Genomic DNA, 19625 nt, shown 5'->3' on the forward strand with positions numbered 1-19625 from the left:
CCCTGAGGAGGCCCTCTCTGTGGGAACGCACAGGGCGCAGGGAGCTTGATGCCGGCAGCAGATATATATATAATATAATATATAATATTATATATATAATATATAATATTATATTATATATAATATATATAAAATATATATTCTCTATAAAATAACTGCATATGTACTAAACACATTCTATGCATCTTTATTCAGAAGCACATCCTAAAAATTCAACAGTAATTAAGCAGATAGTTTTACAGCTCTATGTTTTTAAAAAGAAATTAAAGCAGTAGTTTTCTTGGAGAGACAGCTGAAAAATGTTCCAATATTTCAAGAGCACTGATAGTTCACCTTTTATAACGTAAGACTTAAAATGTAAAAAAAATTAATTTGAAAATATTGAATCACTTTTAACCCCTCTAGCTAAGATGTACCACCTAGCAGGCATTGCCCTGCCTGCTGTTCGCCGAGAAGCAGCAGCATACAGAGACACAAATCATCAGTACCTGGACAACACCCTCTCTATAACCAGCTCAGCGGAGACTAAAATCCAGGAAAAGCTTCCTTAGGTTGACCAAAGACTTTGGAGAATTTTAAAGCAGAGTGGATCTATGGCAAGCTACAAAGCACCAACACAGGATGGAATCAACGGAGGAACTGGCAGCTGGGTCTGATGAAAGCTGGAAATCCTGGAAATCATTGTATCAACTGCATATAGGTACAACAAGATCCAGAGACACTCTGAACAAATGGGGCTATCGGGTTGCTTCTATTCTTTGTGATTGTGGTTACATATGTATACCTGCCCTTTGTGCCCTGATCAGTGTACATTTTGAGGACTTTGTGGCAGCGTGACAGAACACAATTAATGTTGCTAGTTTCTGGGCAAGATCTGTTTAATTTATACATATTTTAATCCTGTATTTTATATTTTAAATTTTATGCCTTATTTTATGCCCTATAGTATGCCTTATTTTAATTGTGATGCTTCTGACGCAAATAAATATTAACTTCTGTTGATGTTTTAATTATTTATTGTAGTACATATGTTTTTGTGGTCAGTTGTAAGACACCATGAGTTGTTGGCAGATTTGATAGTACAGAAACAGAACATAATTAGGTGATTTGTTTTGGATTTGATGTGGGTACATAATCTCTTGTTAGTTCCTCTCCAAACTACCCTGCAGGCAGATTTTCAATCATTTCCAAACAAGCTGTTTTCCACTAGTGCTACCCAGGGCAGGGCCAATAAGCATATTTGGTAAGAAGCCATCTAATGGCTTATTGTGCTGTTTGTGTATATTACTACTGCAAAGAATTCTCAAAAACAATTGAAAGTTGAAATTTTGGAAAAGACAGAATTTCAGGCATGCAGAGGCACCGAAAGCAGTTTTCTTGCATTTGCAAAAACATTTTTGAAATACTGGACATTTAGTAAAAAAAATAACAGGGTTATTAAAATGTTTAGATAAAAATGACTGCTTAATAATGGCATCAACTATTGTGCTGAATCAGAAGTTTCTAGAATGGAATAAAAATAACCCTGGATTTTCCTGTAGAAAGACTGTTTTCAACAGATAATTTGGAAAACAAATTATTATAAACAAATTATTATTATAAACAAATACTTGAAAATATTTGTTTATAATAAGAGGGGAAAAGAGGATTTTTTTGGTAGTATTGTTTTAGAGAAATACTAGTAAAAATACTACTTTTTTTTAGAGAAAGTGGTAAGCTATAGCAGGGCTTTTCAACCCGTGGTATTGGTACCACCTGTGGTACATTGGCACCTGGCAGGTGGTACAAGACCATCCTAGAAAAGCGGTAGCGGGGGAGGGGAATGAGCTGAACTGGTGGCAACACCGCACAACCTGCTGCAACCACCCAGCAGAGGGGGGGAAATAAAAACCAAACACCCCCACCCCACCCCCGCTGCCAATCATCAACAGAAATGCTCACAACAATGAAAACCTCAGACAGGAGGAAGAGCGCTTCCGAGTGGGCAGGCAAGTGTCTTGCTTGGCTGTGGCTTGGGGGGCACTTTTTCCAGTGCCATTGTAACTTTGAACAGTCACTAAGCGAACTGTTGTAAGTCGAGGACTACCTGTATTTCATTACTTTTTTCTTTTGGGGGGGTCATCAAGTTTTTGACACCTTGCTAGGCGACTGGTGGTACTCGGATGTTGCCATATCCTAAAAGTGGGACAATGGGTGAAAAGGTTGAAAAGCCCTGAGCTATAGTATTAAAAGTAAAAGATTACTAGGTTGGTTTATTTGGGGTTAAAATATAAATGTTAAATTTGTGAATGTTTCTGGAAGGAGACAAAAAGGAAATGTTAAGAAATCAACTTGTGGGACATTATTTGAAGGAATTCAAGATTACGATTCTTAACATGTTTTTGATAGTTCTTAATGGAATTTTCTTAACTAGGTTTGAATGATGACATTTTAAAGATTTCTTTAAAATTGATGTGGGAAGACAGATAAGAAATAAGATATGGGAAGAGATTATACACACACACAAATATATATGTATGTCTGTATTAATATATAATATTAACAGACCACCCATCTGCCTCATAGAATGAATTTGGGTGTTATACATAAAGGCTATATATATATTAATAAAACAATTAAAATAATAAAATAAAAATTCTGAATTAAAAAAGGGGGGAAGTGGCTATGATAAATTATTGTGTTAAAAGGAAAGGAAGAGTCTGAAAATGATTTAAGGTTAAAATTTATGTTCTTTGTGGTCCCTCTTAATGGACTTTTACTGATTAGGACAATGTCAAGACTTTAAAATGTGTTTATAGATAAGAATAAGATATGGAAAGGAGATCTTTTGTTGAAATGTTAGAGGTGGTGATAAAATTACTGAAATAGTCTGTACTTGTCTTGAAGGGGGAAGTCATGTCTTTATACAGTATACCTTGTTTCCTTTTATATATATAAAATTTCCAATTTCTTTTACAGTTTTTTTTCTTGTTTATATTTTTCTTAAGTTTATATTAGTTTTACATCTTTATGTTTTAAAACTTTAAAATTTATTATTAAAATTATTAAAAAATAAGTAATACAAAAAGCCTGGGATTGTCTACTTCAGAGTCCTGGGATCGAACAACGGACTGCATTGTTTTCAGTTAAAATAAGCAGAAAGGATGCATAGCATTATGGTGAAGCAACAACAGAATTTTATTTCTTCTAGCTACTTGAAATATTGCAATTATTTTTGATACTAACATCAATATAATCTACTTAACTTTTTCTGAATCTTTACAAAAGCATTAGACAAAATAATTACAGTACAATAACCATTTCGTTCTGTTGTTCACAATAACTGCTTTTATACCGGTAGTCTTCGACTTACAATCAATCACTTAGTTTCATTTAGTTTCATTTAGTTTCATTTAGTTTCAAATTATGATGGACTTCTTCTTGGAAAAAAAATTAAATAATCTCAATAAAATGGACAGAGCATGTTGTAGCAGAGTAACAGATCAAGAATAAACTGCAATGTAATTTTGAAATTACTTTGAAGGGATTTAACTGTGAAAAGCATTGATATAAAGATATGGACATACAAATGGAATTGAGATTGGCAGAAAACATACAATAACTTTTATTATTGAAATCAAATCCATTCTCTTTTTTTAATCTGTAGCTCTCTCTGGTGTACAGCCTTCAAGGTCCCCTAATCATAAAATACCCAAAACAGACACCATTTTCTTTTGAGTAAATTACTTCTAGTTAAATCAAAGCTATAATCCCAAATCAAATTGGATCCTTAAACCATTGTTAAATTTATGAAATCCATATTCTAAGCATCATTTTGCTATACAGCTAGTTCTCGATTTACAGCCAAAATTGTGACAAGAATTTCCATCACTAAGCAAGGCAGTTGTTAAGTGAGTTGTGACAAATTTTATGAACTTTTTGCCCTGGTAGTTAAGCGAATCATTGCATTCATTAAACAACTCTGGTTTCTTCCATTGACTTTTCTTGTTGGAAGCCAGCTGGGAAAGTCACAAAGGTAATCATATGACCTCGGGACTCTGAAACCAAACACCTGATTTTTGATCATGTGTCTGTGAGAAACTTCAATGGTCAAAGCTGCAAGGACTCATTAAAAGACACTTTCTTCAGTGCTGTTGTAAGTTTGCACAGTCACTAATCGAATGGTTGAAAATATAATCCAAAAACTCATATATTTGAAAGTTTTTAAAAATCACATTCTCATCACCCTCCTTTAAGAGGGAAGGGACTTGCCCAATGAAAACAAGAAAACCTTGTTGATATGCAAGGTCATAATCTCTCTAATGCAACAATTAAAAAATTGTTATGGGATTGTTTGGTGGAATCCTGACTCCCAGCCACTCAATTTATAAGCGACCTGAGAATGACGGGGAACTCACGGGGAACGGCTATCTGAAATCATGTGGATAATCTGTCAACAATCCCTCCTTCCTTGGAAGAGATTTGCTGGTCTGGAACTAAGCATGATTTCCTCATAAATGTGATCCTACACATTGGCAGGCTGTCAGCATGATATGGCATTCACTGGAAGTGTTGAAACAGTCTCTTTACAAACTGCTCTCGGGCAAAGTGGGACTTTGCTTCTCACAAAACAAAAACATCCATTACCCATTGGGCAGAACTGGTCTTTTTAGTGCACTGCACTCTAGAGGTTTTTACAAGGGGATGTTTTGGTGCACCACACTCCAGGAATGTTTTTGCAAAGGGTCATTCGGTACACTGTTGCTGCTTTGGGCTTTTTTTTTTTTGCAGCTAAAGTCCAGTCCAGTACCCAGGCTATACTCCTTGTCAGCAGGAGAAGAAAGAAGATGCTGAAGGACAGCTGGGGCAGTAGAAAGCAGGATGATAAAAGTCTCAGAGTGCCAAGTGGTGAGGATAACTACAGGCTGGGATTGACCTGGGGTGGCTGTAGCTTCCTAGGGCCATCCCATTGCTGGCAATGGGGAAAAAGCTCTGATGTCGTGAGTTTGACATGTCTGCTCTAAGCTAAGAGCTGAGGGAATGGTAATCACTGGTGGAACATTGCTGACATCTACCTTTTTACTGTATTTAATAAAGCCACTGCTATAATACCAGGCTCAGCCTCATATCCATGAAAATATGATTAAGCACAATGGTCATAATCCATAGCACAAATGCCACTAAAATAAATGGAATCTGTGCATGTGATCTCCTGGGCTGTCATGTAGCTCTGATTCATTTCAATAGCACTTACAGAGAAATTGCCCCATAATTATTAGAACTAATCATGAAAAATGAGTGTAAAACAAGTCAGAAGAAAATTTAAATATACTTTGGGCTTTATAAATTCAGTTGTGGCTACTCTGAATAGATTGAAGAATAGTTCAATTTCAGATTTTCACTATAAAATTGCCAGGTCTCCTGAACTTAATGCTAATATTGATACATGGGAAAAATGTTAATTGGAACCATTCTGGTTTTAGCAAAAATTCTGAGAGAGAGAGATCAACTTTTGAGGGAAGGCAAGCAGGCAAGAAAGCCAAATTGTGTCATTTCATACACAGGTAACATCAAATTTTTCATTACTATATGTCCAAACTGACATGGTTTCTGAGTGTGATCAATTGCAAAAATTATCACTCAAACAGACATTTTGGGGGGGGGGGAGAAACAGGAGAATAATGGGAGTTGCAGTTCCTGTGGTCCTAAGTATGGGCAGGCGACCAAGCAGCCAAATTTTGCTCATGTGACATGGGGCATTTGCAGTAGCTGTTAATTTCAGGCATGGATAAATCCATTTTTTCAGCTCTGCTATAATTTCAAACGGTTGTAAAACAAACAGTCGAGGAACATCTGTAGGCATTTTTTTTTTACTGTTTATGAGTTTCCTCACAATACTTCAACTGACCATTGTCAGAGATAGAGCACTGGATCAAAATGATGTTTGGCTTAATGTAGCACAACACTTTTAACTTTCTCAGAATTACAAAGGAAAATATATACTTCATATTTTCAGTACAAAATTAAATGAGCATTTTTTATATTGATTTTTCCCCTTGTAATCTACTAGTAAATGTCAACTGATAAACCTGAGCCTATTTGCCAATATGACTAAATGCGAGAAATATGAAGGTTGCATCATAAAAGACATGGCTAGCAGCAGAAACTGGAATTGTATATAGTAAGGAGAAACAGCCTTAAGCCAGTATCGGAGTACTTTATAGCAGCATCTGGTTGGTCACTGCAGGTAACCCAGCAGATTACGATCTTTGACTTTCCTCAGAAAAGACTTAAGAACAGAAGAAAATAATCACACTAAATTATTTTTGGTATATTATTAAATGACTAAGACTTCAAGAAAAGTAACACAGCTGCAATATAATATAAATCCTGTAAGTTACAGCTTGGCTGGTCTGTATCTAATCCAATGCTTATCAGACATGCTCATGTATGAACTGTGCAGAATGTTAGAAATCTCACTGAAGAACTGCAATTGGTTGAACTTTGCCTCACCCAAGGTGGTTTCAAGAAAAAACCTGTTTTGACAGGTTTTTGATAAGGATAATTTAACCACTATCAGGAAAATAACTTACTATAAAAGCTTCTGCCTCCTTAATGAACTGCCATTTTCCTCCTAAACGATTTTCTCCTTTTTTTTGTATCAGCTTCTAGGTTGCCCCAGAGTTTTATTCTGTAAAACTTTTAGCAACTAAACATTTACTGACAAGAATGAAGGCACGTTGGAAGTCATATTTCCAATTTGTACATATTTTTCCTACTTTATTACAGCATTTGATTAATATGGCTGCAGGACACTGAAACATAATAAAACAAGTGAATCTAGTCAAATTTCCTACCAAACAATTTGCAGTGGGGTTCTTTAGGCAAATATTCATATTCAATCTCTTAGATAAAATAATTAGAAGATAATACACTATTCCAAATCTTATTTCTTCACTTTATATGTAGTTTCTGACAAAGCAAGTTTGGGGAAATCTATGGCTTTCCAAAAGTTGAAGAAGTACAACCCCAGCATCTTTCACTCTTGGCCTTCCTGGGTGTGGTTGTTGAGGAGTACAGATTCATAACATCTAGAAAGCTGCAAGTTCTCCAGCCATACTTTATAGCCTAATTTGTAAAGCCTTTCACTATCTCTGTGCTTTACCAGAGTAAGTGCATTGAGTATAGTGACTATTTACATTGAATCTCCTGATGCTTTACCTCTATTCATGCTTCCCCCCCCCAATGATGGATACAATGTCTCCCATTAGTAAATCTTTCAGAGGGTTGTACCATTTCAAACTCAACTCAAATTTGGGGAGCTATCTGATTTGATTGCAACTATGCAAGGGAAAGATTTTGATCATGCTTTCACTGCCCACATCGTAATTCTTCCATTATCTCAGTTTACTGTGGACAGGTAAATTATGAGGCCAAAATACTTTAAATAGCAATAGCACTTAGACTTATATACCATTTCATAGTGCTTTACAGCACTCTCTAAGCAGTTTACAGAGTCAGCATACTGCCCCCAACAATCTGGGTCCTCATTTTATTGACCTTGGAAGGATGGAAGGCTTGAGCTGGTGAGGATCAAATTCTTGGCAGTGAACTGAATTAGCCTGCAATATTGCATTCTAGTCACTGTGCCATCACATTAAAGAAACAGAGAAAATCACTGATATTGCCACAGCAACATTTTTAGATATCTTATGTCTTTTATCCCAGACTATGTCCAATTAACTATTCTTACTTCCAGTTCAGCACATTTTACTAACAACTATGTTTGTTTTAATACAATCACAGAAAAGTCTTGGACTAAATGAAAGAAAATGTATTTTTTTTTCCAAAAAAAGTATAATAATTCCTATTCTCTACAATTTTCTGGTTTCACAGATTATAATTATAATTATAAATTCATGTGTCTTATTTACAATACTTCACCTGGTGCCACTTTCCCATTCCGTTTCCTCTTTATCTTCTTTGGTTTCTGGAACATGTGGATGCTTTTGCACAATTCTCATTCCACCAGCTTTGACTACAAAAAAAAAATAAGTTGAGGTAAAGAATCTACCAGATAAGCTAAGTAAAGATCTAATGAACATATTAAAGTTAACAATTTTATAAATTAGAATTATTACATCATTTGATAACTGAATCCAAGAAGACATACAGAAAACAACCATTACTATTTTTTTTAAATTCCATTTATATCCCGCCCTTCTCCGAAGACTCAGGGCGGCTTACAAGTTTAGCAGTAGCCTTCATTCTATTGTGATAAAATTCATTCAGCACTTATTGGTTCAACGTTTACTGTATGCCTAGATCTTTACAAATTTTTAACAGACATCTTTGTGGAAAGCCTTTAATTCAATTACAGCATCTCTATTAAAATGATAGCTAGGGATAGGGTCAAGAAAAGAATCCTGCCTCAGAACTTTCATAACCATTGCATTATTCAATTGATAAAAATATCATATATGTTGAGATATGAATTTATATTCCCATTTAAACTTCTGGTCAATTTATACCAAAAAGAAATGCATTTATGTTTTAAATTTCACATTATATGGGAAAGTTACCACTATGGATGATTACTTTAAAGTGAATTTATATATATATTTCGTTGGGTTCAAATGCATCTGGTATGGCAATGACAAAAGTGTTTATTGTTGTAGAACTATGTAAAAATGGTATAACAAATTATGCTAAATTATTTTCATAATACTTTCTTAGGAGAACATATGTTAGAAATCTTCTATCCAAGGAATTGTGGTTGATGGGGTCTTTGAAAATGAAACAAAACCATAAATCAATAAAAGCTTCACTTTATAGGTACTTTTCAGTTTAAAAATTACATTACAATAGCACAGGAATTTAGTGTACCTCTATCAGGATGTACCTACTTAACTTCACACCATGCAGAGGCTAATATCATGCCTTCTGCACAAAAGATTTCTTTGTACCACTACAGTATTATTTCACTATATTTCTTCTTGGTTCCAAACCCTGAATTTATAGCCTTTCAGCTATTTTCAACCTCACTCCTACTGAGTCAAATTGCTAAACTGAGTTTAACAAATAAGTGTCCTGGCAAGCCAATTAGGGAAAATAAGATTCTTAAAGCTATTTACAAAGAAATGCTTTCTCCTAAAACAAGTTGTGATACTTTAAAATCTATGCTGGAACTCCCCCAGCACCCCCCAAAAGCATCAATTGTATTTTACTGGCTGTGACTTTGCCTGGATTTAAGATGAAAAACATGTAACATTTTAATTCCAGAAATTAACTCTTAGTGAATGACCAGAATAGTATGAAATGGAAATTGACATTGGCTCCATCCACACATCCTGAAATAAAATTGCCCAATATATTTTTTTTGTCAGAAGGCATTGGAAATATACTTCAGTACCGATTCCTGAATTCAGCAATAAAGCCTTTATAGTTCTGAATAGCACAATCACTATCTTCTGAGAAACTCCTGGCCAAAAAGATAGGAAGATTATTTTGCTGATAAATTCAGAAAAATGCACATCCTGCCTCAATATGTATAACAGGACTGAGAACTGTAGAGAGTTAAAAAAGGGAAAGATTTTGACAGATCATTCAACTTTCAATTGTCCATTTATTAATTGGTAATAATAATAAAACATTCTCCATTTCTGTGTGTAAAAATGCACAAAAGCTGTAAAGTGAAGTATTCAGTTAAGCTTCTAGTAAAGGATTTGTGCCAGAAGGAGTAATATACTTTTGCAAACCACTTGTGTGTACTTAAGATCTTGCAAGTGTAGCGGGGTTGGCTGAAAGGCTTTGTGGGAGCCTGGCTGGAGGAGGAAATGGAAAGCTTGGACAGCTGCTGCTGGTTTTGGGTGCAGCGGGCACGGATCTGGCGGAAGGAAAGAAAAAGGGAAGGAGAAAGGGGGGTGGGGTGGTTGTTGTTGTCAGGGAGAGACCAGGTGAAGCTGAAGAGGAGTTTGGGGTTTTAGGTGATTCCTTTCCTCTGAAGGAGAGGGAAGGAGAGAGTGAGAAAGCTGAGTTTAATTGCTTTCTTTTGCAGGAGGATATCCCGAGCGAAGGGAAGAATGAGAGTGAGAAGAGGGAAACCTTGCTGGGGTTTTAAATCCAGGTTTTAACTAGAAAAGAAAAAAAAGGTGGGATTGGGCATAGAGAGGCCTGGGATTACGAGTGCTGACAGAAGAGAAGGGGAGACTGGTCGCTGCTGCTTCGGAGACCAGCGGCCGTCCGAATTTTGATCATCATCACCTGTGTAAGCTGTTGTTCTGTACCAGCCTGCTACCGGCCCTGCAGAAAAGGCAGGGACAACCCCTTTTACAAGAAGGCAAGAGGCTGGAATTACGCCTGCCAAATTTATTGCTACAAAAACAAATAGAACAAGACACAAACCAAGAAACAGCAGCTTTTCAAGCGGTTGCCTTCAGCCAACCAGCCCTCCCACGCATTCCCCCTTAAATACAGTTCAGGGCGTGGCTTCTCTCTGCCTCCTTCCGAGGAGCCCCATTGCCTTCCTGTTTACTCCTGACTGCCTCCTGCGTCGGGCGTCCTTGAACAGGGCCAGCTGTGGGTCATCTTCATCCACGCTGTCAGGCTCACACAGCTGGGTCTGCGTCGTGACCAGATGAGAGGGCTGAGGGCTCTCATCAAGCTGTTCAATCCCCTCAGCAAGCTCAACACCCCACTCCTCCTCCTCCTCTGAGTCGTCCGACCCAATTGCCAAACCCACAGGCTGACCCTGAATCACAACAGCTGTAGGCATTGTGGGGAGCTACCCCCGAGGGTGAGCTGTTGCTGCGGAGCGTTGACTATCCTCGCTCATGCTTTCCGTTGCTGCCTGGAGCCAGAGGGCCTCCAAACTTACATCATTATCACCTGTGCAAGCTGCAGACATTGTGGGGAGCTGCCCTTGTGGAATGAGCTGTTGCTACGGAGCACCCACTATCTTTGTTTGTGCTTTCCATTGCTGCTTGGAACCGAAGGGCCTCCTCCCCCGTTTTTCTCAAGCGGCTTCCACAAGCTATTGACTACCATTACCATAATTGCCAGGGGGTTGATGAACACTGTCACATACTGCTATGTCTAGGGGTTGGTCGTCTCTGTTCCTGTAAACCCCTTTGATGACGAGAGCCTGCCACCTCTTCACTCCCTCTAAAAAGGGCATACTATCAATGCCCTGAGAGTTTGGCTGCTGAGCTTAACTACAAAGGAAGGGGGGAGGGCTAGGAGGGTCTGGGCTTAGGCGGCCCCTGAGGGGGTTACGCCTACACATGGAGACTCGTCTGGGGTACCCTGCCTGCCCCCCCTTTAGCAAGGGAGAGTTGGTCTCACATAGAGACATGAGCCAAGGGAACAAAATGGACTCTAACGCAGTTATTAGGTGGTGCGAAGAGTAGAATAGTGAAGTAAGGATAAGCATAGTAATCAATGTTCTTGGCGATGTTTGGTCAGAAGAGCGAATTTTACAGATATTGAGGGTCCTTGTCCCAGATCAGAAAGCGTATATGATAAACATGAAGGTGGATCGGGATTCCCCCCATTTTTATGTACTGCTGAAATGGAAGAAGAGTGTTCCGGAGTGCTTTCACATTGAAAATCTGCAACTGACAGAAGGCATTAGAGTAGGGGTGATTTTCCGACTATATGGGGTACATCCTCGACCAAACCTTTTGCCCAGAAGAGAAATGCACTTCCTTACCCGCGGGGACAACAGAAGTAGGGTTCACACAGGCTGAGGAAAGTTTGACTTCCCTCCAAAACCTGATGGGGGGCTATTGCATAGGGGCTGGATATAGGAAATTACATACTTTCTCGGGGATGCAACCGGTGTCAGAAGGGGAAGAGGAGTATGAAGCCTGGATGGAGCAGGCAATACAAGCAGTTGAGGAATGGGATATACCGGACACCCAAAAAAGGCAACGAGTTAGAGAAAGTTTAAAGGACCCAGCTGCAGAAGCCATTAGAAGTCTAACATTGAGTCGGGGACATTTTACTGTTCGCGACTATCTCTCTTTATTGCATGATGAATTTGGATTTGCTGACATGGTCTCTGGTTTAGTTTTGCTTGGAACATATGTATCAGAAGAGGTGCGAGAAGCTGTCTGAATATATAAGGCGCCTGAATAATTATTATATCAGGTTGTGGAAAGGGAGGGATTAGACCCAACTGAGGTACAACAAACCAGGATAGAGCAACTCTCCCAGGGTGCTTTGGTTTCGGACCCTGTTTGGAACCAAATAAAGGTTGAAGCTAGAGGGAGTGTTTGGGAGTATTACGAGCTTATAAGGAGAGTTCAGGAGACCGAGGTAGTAGAGGAGGCTAAGGAGGTGACAGTCGAGTTGCCAGTGGGATGGCTCTTAGGCCCAGGAGTGGGAAAGGTTAGGATCACGATCAGTTAACAACGATGCAAGCTCAGATACTGGACTTAACTAAGATAATGGCTTCCTGGACAGTAATGGGTGACCCGCCCCTGAACGGAGGTCAGGTTGGGCAGACTGATGGGGGGATGGGCCTGTTCGCTCTAACTAATAATTCAATGAGACCAGTGGTTTCTTACAATTGTGGGGGTGTGGGGCATTATAGGCATGTGTGTACGAATCTATGCAGAAGCTCAGGGAACCCAGTTCAGTCAGAAAACTGTCAAGGGACCCAGTGAGGGAGCTAGCTGGGTGCCCAGTGATATCAGTCAGCCCCAACAAGAGGGGATTCCCTTGGAAATCCTCGGCAAAGATGGGAGTGACGGAAGTACTCCCTTTAGTGAGAAATCCCCATCCCTTTGAACTGCCAGAAACTAGAGCAACAGGGCTCCAGCAACAGCCTTTGGGGAATCAAGTGCAGGTCGTTAAACCAGACACTGGGTTTCCCACTATTGAGGTTCCCCAACAGTTGGTGGGCCCTTCTGCAATAGTGTCAGTGCAAGTGGAAGGTATTTACACTAAGGTCCTTTTGGATTCATGTGCACAAGTTACATTACTATATAGGGTTTTTTATGATAGATATCTGATGTATACGCCTATACAGGAATTAGGTGACCTGAAGATCTGTGGTATCGAGACTGAAAAATTCCCATATGATGGATATTTGCTTATACAGTTGACATTTGGGCCTTCTATTGCTGGGTATACAGAGACTTTTGATACTCAGGCTATTGTGTGTGCCCGCCCCTTGGGAGTTAGTCAGGGTTTGTTGATTGTGGGGATGAACACAAGCTTGGTTACGCGTTTGCTCACCCCAGTTGTCCCCTTGGGGGATGACCTGATGACAAGGGATGTTCACCCTGCACTGCAGACAGTATGTTGGCATCTGGCGCGGAAGCATCAAGCCCTGGCAGAGGGGGTGGGGGCAATTATGGAAGTTGGACAGAGAGAAGAGGATAATACAACCAGGGTAAGTGGTGTGTTTGAGGGCTTCCGTTAGATAGGGAACAGCCTGGCCTGTATCTTATTCTTGAACATGGCCCCAAGGGGCGGAGTGGTGAGGTGGAACTAATTCCAGAGGTAGTCTCCATGCAGGTTTTATGGCAGGCAAAAGGGCGGATCTCGGTTGGGGTCTGGAATATCACAAGCCTCCCTGTACGGCTGAGGGATCGGATGTTGTTGGGGCAAGTGAGCCCAGCTACCCCAATTGGGTCTTTGGATGATAGGGGAAAGACTGAGGGGGAAGTTTTCAATGGATCAGTTCTATCCCAAGAATACACAGCTTTCTCCTGAGTGGCGGGAAAAGGCGAGAGATCAGCTTTGGAAGTGGAAATGTCTATTTTTGAGAGATGAGTTTGATGTGGGCTGTGCTAGGAGTGCCCAGCATGTAATCTGACTGAAGGAGAATAAGCCCTTCAGGGAGATCTCAGCGGATTCCCTTAAGCGATCTTGATGATCTTAGACAGCATCTAGCAGAGCTGAAAAAGACGGGTCATTAGGGAATCCTGAAGTCCTTATGCTTCCCCTATAGTGGTCATCAGGAAGAAATACAGGTCCCTGAGAATGTGTATAGACTACCGCACTCTTAAACTGGAGGACTCCTCAGATAGAGGATGCTCTGCAGTGTTTGTCGGGGGCGAAGTGGTTTAGTGTAGTGGATTTAAGGAGTGGCTATCACCAAATCCCCATGCACCCAGAGGATAGCGAGAAAACCGCTTTCATCTGCCCAGTGGGGTTTTACGAGTTTAATTGAATGTAAGGGCTGTCAGGGGTTCCAGCAACTTTTCAAAGGCTCATGGAACGGACAGTGGAGGATATGAACCTGATAAGAGATGTTGGTCTACTTAGATATTGTCTTTGGTGAGACCCTTGAGCAGCATGAGGAGCATTTGGAGAAGTTATTGACAAAGCTCCATGAGGAAGGGCTGAAACTGTCATTGGAGAAATGCCAATTTTACCAACCATCTGTCACTTATTTAGGTCATGTTCTCTCGGCAACGGACCCTGCCAAGCTTGAGGCAATTGTTTCTTGGCCCAGGCCCCAGAATGTAGCAGAATTGTGATCGTTTTTGGGATTTTGTTCATATTATCGGAGATTTGTGGAAGGATTTGCAAAGATAGCTCACCTGCTCAATGAGTTGTTAAAGAATGAAGAAGTAGAGGAAGTGGTGGGTTGTTTGAATCCAGTCCATCAAACTAAGGGACCCAGGCAGTCTTGGGAGTCTATTTAGGCAGGATGCACTGAATGGTGTGAGCAAGCTTTTGACCAGTTGAAGTGGAGGTTTACGAACACCCCAGATCCTAATTAACCGTATGAGTTACATGTGGATACTGGTCGGGATGGCCTTGGGGGGTGTTATATCAGGAACATGATCAACAGCTGAAGCCCATCGCATATGTCAGCAGGGGCTTAACTCCAGTGGAAAAGAACTATCCCACTTGTGAGTTGGAATTTTTGGCACTCAAGTGGGCGGTTGTGGATAAGTTGAAGGATTATCTGTATGGGGCAGAGTTTGAGGTTAAGACAGATAATAATTCACTCATGTATTTGCTCACAACCGCTAAACTTGATGCTATGGGGCATCGATGTTTGGCCATCCTTTCTGGATTTAGGTTCGGTCTGAAATACCGCCCAGGTCTGAGGAACATGGATGCAGATGCTTTGTCAAGCATCATGATTCAGGGGCATATGTCGGGAAGTGGATACAATTGACCCCTGATGACATCCAAGTGCTGTACCGAGGGGTTGAGCACTGAGCTAGGGGGGCAACTGGGGCTGAATCGGTGGTGGTTACCATTGCAGGTGTCCCCAAGTTATGTTGTAATCCTGTTCAGGTCGACGGTAGGTTTGTTCTAACTAAGAAAGATCTGAGGAGGGACCAGGCAGAAGATCCCCTCTGTGGCCTGGTTGAGAGAGCTCTGAGAGGTGGCCAGCGGGAAGTTTTACTTGCCAATTCATCGAGGGGAGCCAGGAGTGTACAAGGAGTGGGATTGCTTACAGCTTCACGATGGAGTGGTTTACTGGAGGGGCCCTTTGGATGGGCCTGAAGGTGGCAACTTATGCTTCCGCAGAAACACAAAGAAGCGGTGTTGACTGCGCTACACAATAAGCATGGGCATCTGGGGCCGGAAAAGACTTTTAAGTTAGTAATGGATCAATTTTATTGACCCTGTATGAAGACAGAAGTCAGGAATTATTGTAGATCCTGCCTGTGTTGCGTTCAGAGGAAAACCCTACCTTCAAGGATTGCACTGATGGGCCATATGCAAAGTTATGGGCCCTTGGATTTGGTTTGCATTTATTTTCTTTGCCTAGAACTGGATGTAAGTGGGCGAGGAAATGTATTAGTTGTGACTGATCATTTTACCTGTTATGCCCAGGCTTTCCCTACAAAAGATCAGCGCGCTGTTACGGTAGTTAAAGTATTTACTGGTAGAGAAGTTCTTTGTACATTATGGGCTACCTCAGCACACACAGTCCGATCAAGGGAGAGACTTTGAAAGTAGGCTTGTTAAGCAACTATTGGGCTTACTGGGCATTCGGAAGTCACGTACCACCCCTTATCATCCACAAGGAGAGCCACAGCCTGAGAGGTTTAATCGTACTCTTTTGGATATGTTGGGGACACTCACTGAAGAACAAAAACATTGGACGCAACATATTTCTACCATCGTGCATGAGTATAATAGCACAAGGAATGATGCAACTGGGTATTCCCCGTATCAGTTGATGTTTGGCAGGGAAGCCCGCCTGCCTGTAGACATAGTCTTTGGCAACTCAATGGATGAGAAATGGAAAGCTCGGACAGCTGCTGCTGGTTTTGGGCATGGCAGGTGTGAATCTGGCAGAAGGAAAGGGGAAGGAGAAAAGGGGGTGGATGGTTGTTGTTGTCGTGGGGGAGAGACCAGGTGAAGCCAAGGAGAGGAAGGGAGAGAGTGAGAAAGCTGAGTTTTATTGCTTTATTTCACAGGAGGATATCCCGAGCGAAGGGGAGAGAAGACGGAAACCTTGCTGGGGTTTTAAATCCAGGTTTTAACTAGAAAGGAAAAGGAGGGGGGATTTGGCATAGAGAGACCTGGGACTACGAGTACCGACAGAAGAGAAGGGGAGCTGGTCGCTGCTGCTTCCGAGACCAGTGGCTGTCCGAATTTTGATCATCTCCTGTGCAAGCTGTAGGCATGTGAGAAGCTGACTATCCTTGCTTGTGCTTTCCATTGCTGCCTGGAGCCAGAGGGCCTCCTTCCCCATTTTCCTCAAGCGGCTGCCACAAGCTATCGACTATCATTACCATGATTGCCAGGGGGTTGATGAACATTGTCACACACTAACTGCCATGGCTAGGGGTTGGTCATCTCTGTTCCTGTAAACGCCTTTGACGAGGAGAGCCTGCCACGTCTTCATTCCCGCTAAAAAGGACATTCTACCAACACCCTGAGAGTGCGGCTGCTCAGCGAAACTAGAAAGGAAGGGGGGAGGGCTAGGAGGGTCTGGGCTTAGGTGGCCCCTGAGGGGGTTATGCTACACATGTAACAAAGCTAAGATTCCATCTGAATTCATTATTGAATGCATTAATGTGATTTGGATTTGAACTAACAGAACCAATTAAGAGATTCAATCTGATGCGTGTGTACATGCTGAAAAGTCTTATCAGATCTTCAAACTGACAGAAAGACACCTGATATTATTCTAAAACTCAATTTGAAGACGTGATCCAAACTAATTATCTTGTAATTGAAACATTACACTGCTTTATGGTTTCTCAGACCTAAGAAGCATCAAGTCTTCTTAAACCTATCGCAAATGACTTAAACCTATTGCACAGACTTTTTCTGGAAAGGCAGCCGTTTGTAAAGTTTTCTTTCCCTTCTCCAACTGGAGGGGTTTCTAATTATTCACTCTCAACAAAGTTGGGCCACCTATACTCTCCATATGTTGACAAATGACAGGTTTCAGCACCCTCACCTTTAGTTGTGATTTGAGTCCCATCTTTTTGTTCTGATTTTATTTCATTACTGACATTAAAACCATCTTTAAAAAGAACTAAGGAGGAATAATCACTTCATTCCATTTGCTGTGTTGTTTTTAAAATGATTTTTCTCCCCGATGTTTTATTTTAAAAATGATTTAAGTTTGCACTTTTCTTTCTGGGTGTTTGAAGCAAGCAACTACCTACCTCTTCGCACAATTCCCAATATTATGCATTGCTCCGTTAAATCAAAGCGATTAATTTGCAAGAAAAAAAACCCAGGAAGAATATCCCAGTATACACACTCATTTACCCACACACACACACACACACACATATATATAATCAGTATTCATTTCAAGAATTCTCAATTATGTGGCCCCAGTTATCATTAAGTTTCTGCACCAGGAAACAGTTCTCTGTATAAGAGGAAATAACGGGTTGAGCTATTGACCTTCCATAAAAGAGCCCCAATTCAGGATCGTTCTCGTGGCTCCGACAGGCACGGTCTGCCTCGACTCGCAACACGTGCCCTCTGTTAACACGTCAACCTGAAGGGGGATGGGCAGCCCGATTCTTAGGAGACTTGCAACAACACATCCACGCGTCTGACAGAAACATTCCCCCCCACACACACACCTTTCCGGGCTTCCAATATTTCGAACGAAGGCGGCTGGCAGTTGCCAGCGAACGTTTAAAAACTGAGCCGTTAATACTTTTTTCTGCGGCACGTCGAGTGAAACCCCCCCCTCCTTAGGAATAAGCGCTGATGTAGAGGCTCGCGCAGCCCCGTTTACTCGAAACTAAGCTACCTTCCCGTTCCAAGAACAAGATTTAAAAAACCCCCCCCGCAAAAAAAAACAACAACCGCCGCCTTCCTCTTGAAACAACTAACGCGGGAAGTTGTATCCAGCCTGTAAAGCTCCCCGAGACCCAAGCTCAGTTTGAAAGCGCCCGCAGAGGCGTGGAGGTGGGCTCCTCTTTCTCCACATCAGCTGCCCTTCTTCCCCAGCGCGCCCTCCCGCCATAAACTTCCCTCAAGGAGACAGCAATAAGCCGAAGCGGCGGAAGGAGAGCGGAGTGAAAGGACAGCGGGGAGTAGCAGCTGTACCGGCGGGAGGATGTCCAGCGCGGGTTTCTGCTTTGACTTTGGGCGGCGAAGACATTGTTTGCTCTGGAGCCGCCGTTGCCGTCGTCGTCGTCGTCGCCGCCGCCGCCGCCGCCAACAGGGCAATTGCGAGTCCAGCACGGAAGACAGACTGGTAGGTTTGCTGACTCCAAGGCAAGACACTCCTCCTCCTCCTCCTCCGTGTAGCTTCACTTGTCAACGTGGCTACTCCCCGTCGCTGCGCTGCGCACGGCTCTGTCGTCAGAGCTTGGGGGTAAAGCAAGAGGAGGAGGAGGAACCTTACTCCTTCCTCTTCCTGCGCTTTTCGCAGCCAATGTGTGAGGAGTTTCCTTTAAAGACAAAAAAACAACAACACACACATCGCGTTCAAATAAAGTCAAGATTCTACACAAAATCCCCGATCACAAAAAGCACAATGTCAGTTTTAAGCTAAATTATTTTTCACCTAGTGTCACGAGTTGCCCAGTGGATTTCCTAGCAAGATTTCGCTCTCAAATAAACAAGATTCTTCACAAAACCCACAGCTTACCCCCCCCCAAAAAAGTTTTAAGCTAAATCATTTTACCCATGGAATACATATGCTTTAATATAGTGTATCAAAAACTTTAGATTTCATTGGATTTTAAAATTCAAAACTAGAAACCAGGCGGGAACCCCAAAAACCCAATTGTTTTATTTTAAACAACAACAACCACCCACCACCGGCAACTGCAAATACATAGGAGGCTTGGGAGATTGCCCGTCTTTTACTAAACTGGCTGAATTGTGAAAGAAAAATAGGAGTAGGGAATCTCGGGCAATTAAAATAATCAACAGCTGTTAGCAGTAGGCTTACATATGATATGCAAGAACTTCCCAGTTCGACGAAAATATACTGCTCAAAAAAAAATTAATTTAATTTAATTTATTTAATTTATTAATATTTCTATACCGCCCTTCTCCCGAAGGACTCAGGGCGGTGTACAAGGCAAGAATAAAACACAGAATTACAAAAGTTAAAAAGTAATTAAATACATGCCCATTAAAAATACAGTTAATACATAATAAAAAACCCCAATAAAAATAATAAAAGCCCCACCAATCCCCCCTCAGGCCAGGCCGGCTTGCTCGAACAAGTATGT

The 19625-nt window shown here is 41.2% G+C and overlaps 1 protein-coding gene across 1 annotated transcript in view; it reads right to left on the minus strand.

The window, feature by feature from the left end:
* DAP (death associated protein) overlaps nt 1-18731 on the minus strand; it is a 36856-nt gene extending 18125 nt beyond the window's left edge. The window contains exons 1-2 of the mRNA XM_083358921.1: nt 18487-18731; nt 7924-8017 (exon numbers count right to left, since the gene is read on the minus strand). Coding sequence (XP_083215047.1) covers nt 7924-8017; nt 18487-18541 — 149 coding nt within the window. The 5' untranslated portion in view covers nt 18542-18731. The remainder of the gene's footprint in view (nt 1-7923; nt 8018-18486) is intronic.
* Nucleotides 18732-19625: the final 894 nt, after the last annotated feature.

Source organism: Vipera ursinii (genome assembly GCF_947247035.1).
Source record: "Vipera ursinii genome assembly, chromosome: 3".
Classification (NCBI taxonomy): domain Eukaryota; kingdom Metazoa; phylum Chordata; class Lepidosauria; order Squamata; family Viperidae; genus Vipera; species Vipera ursinii.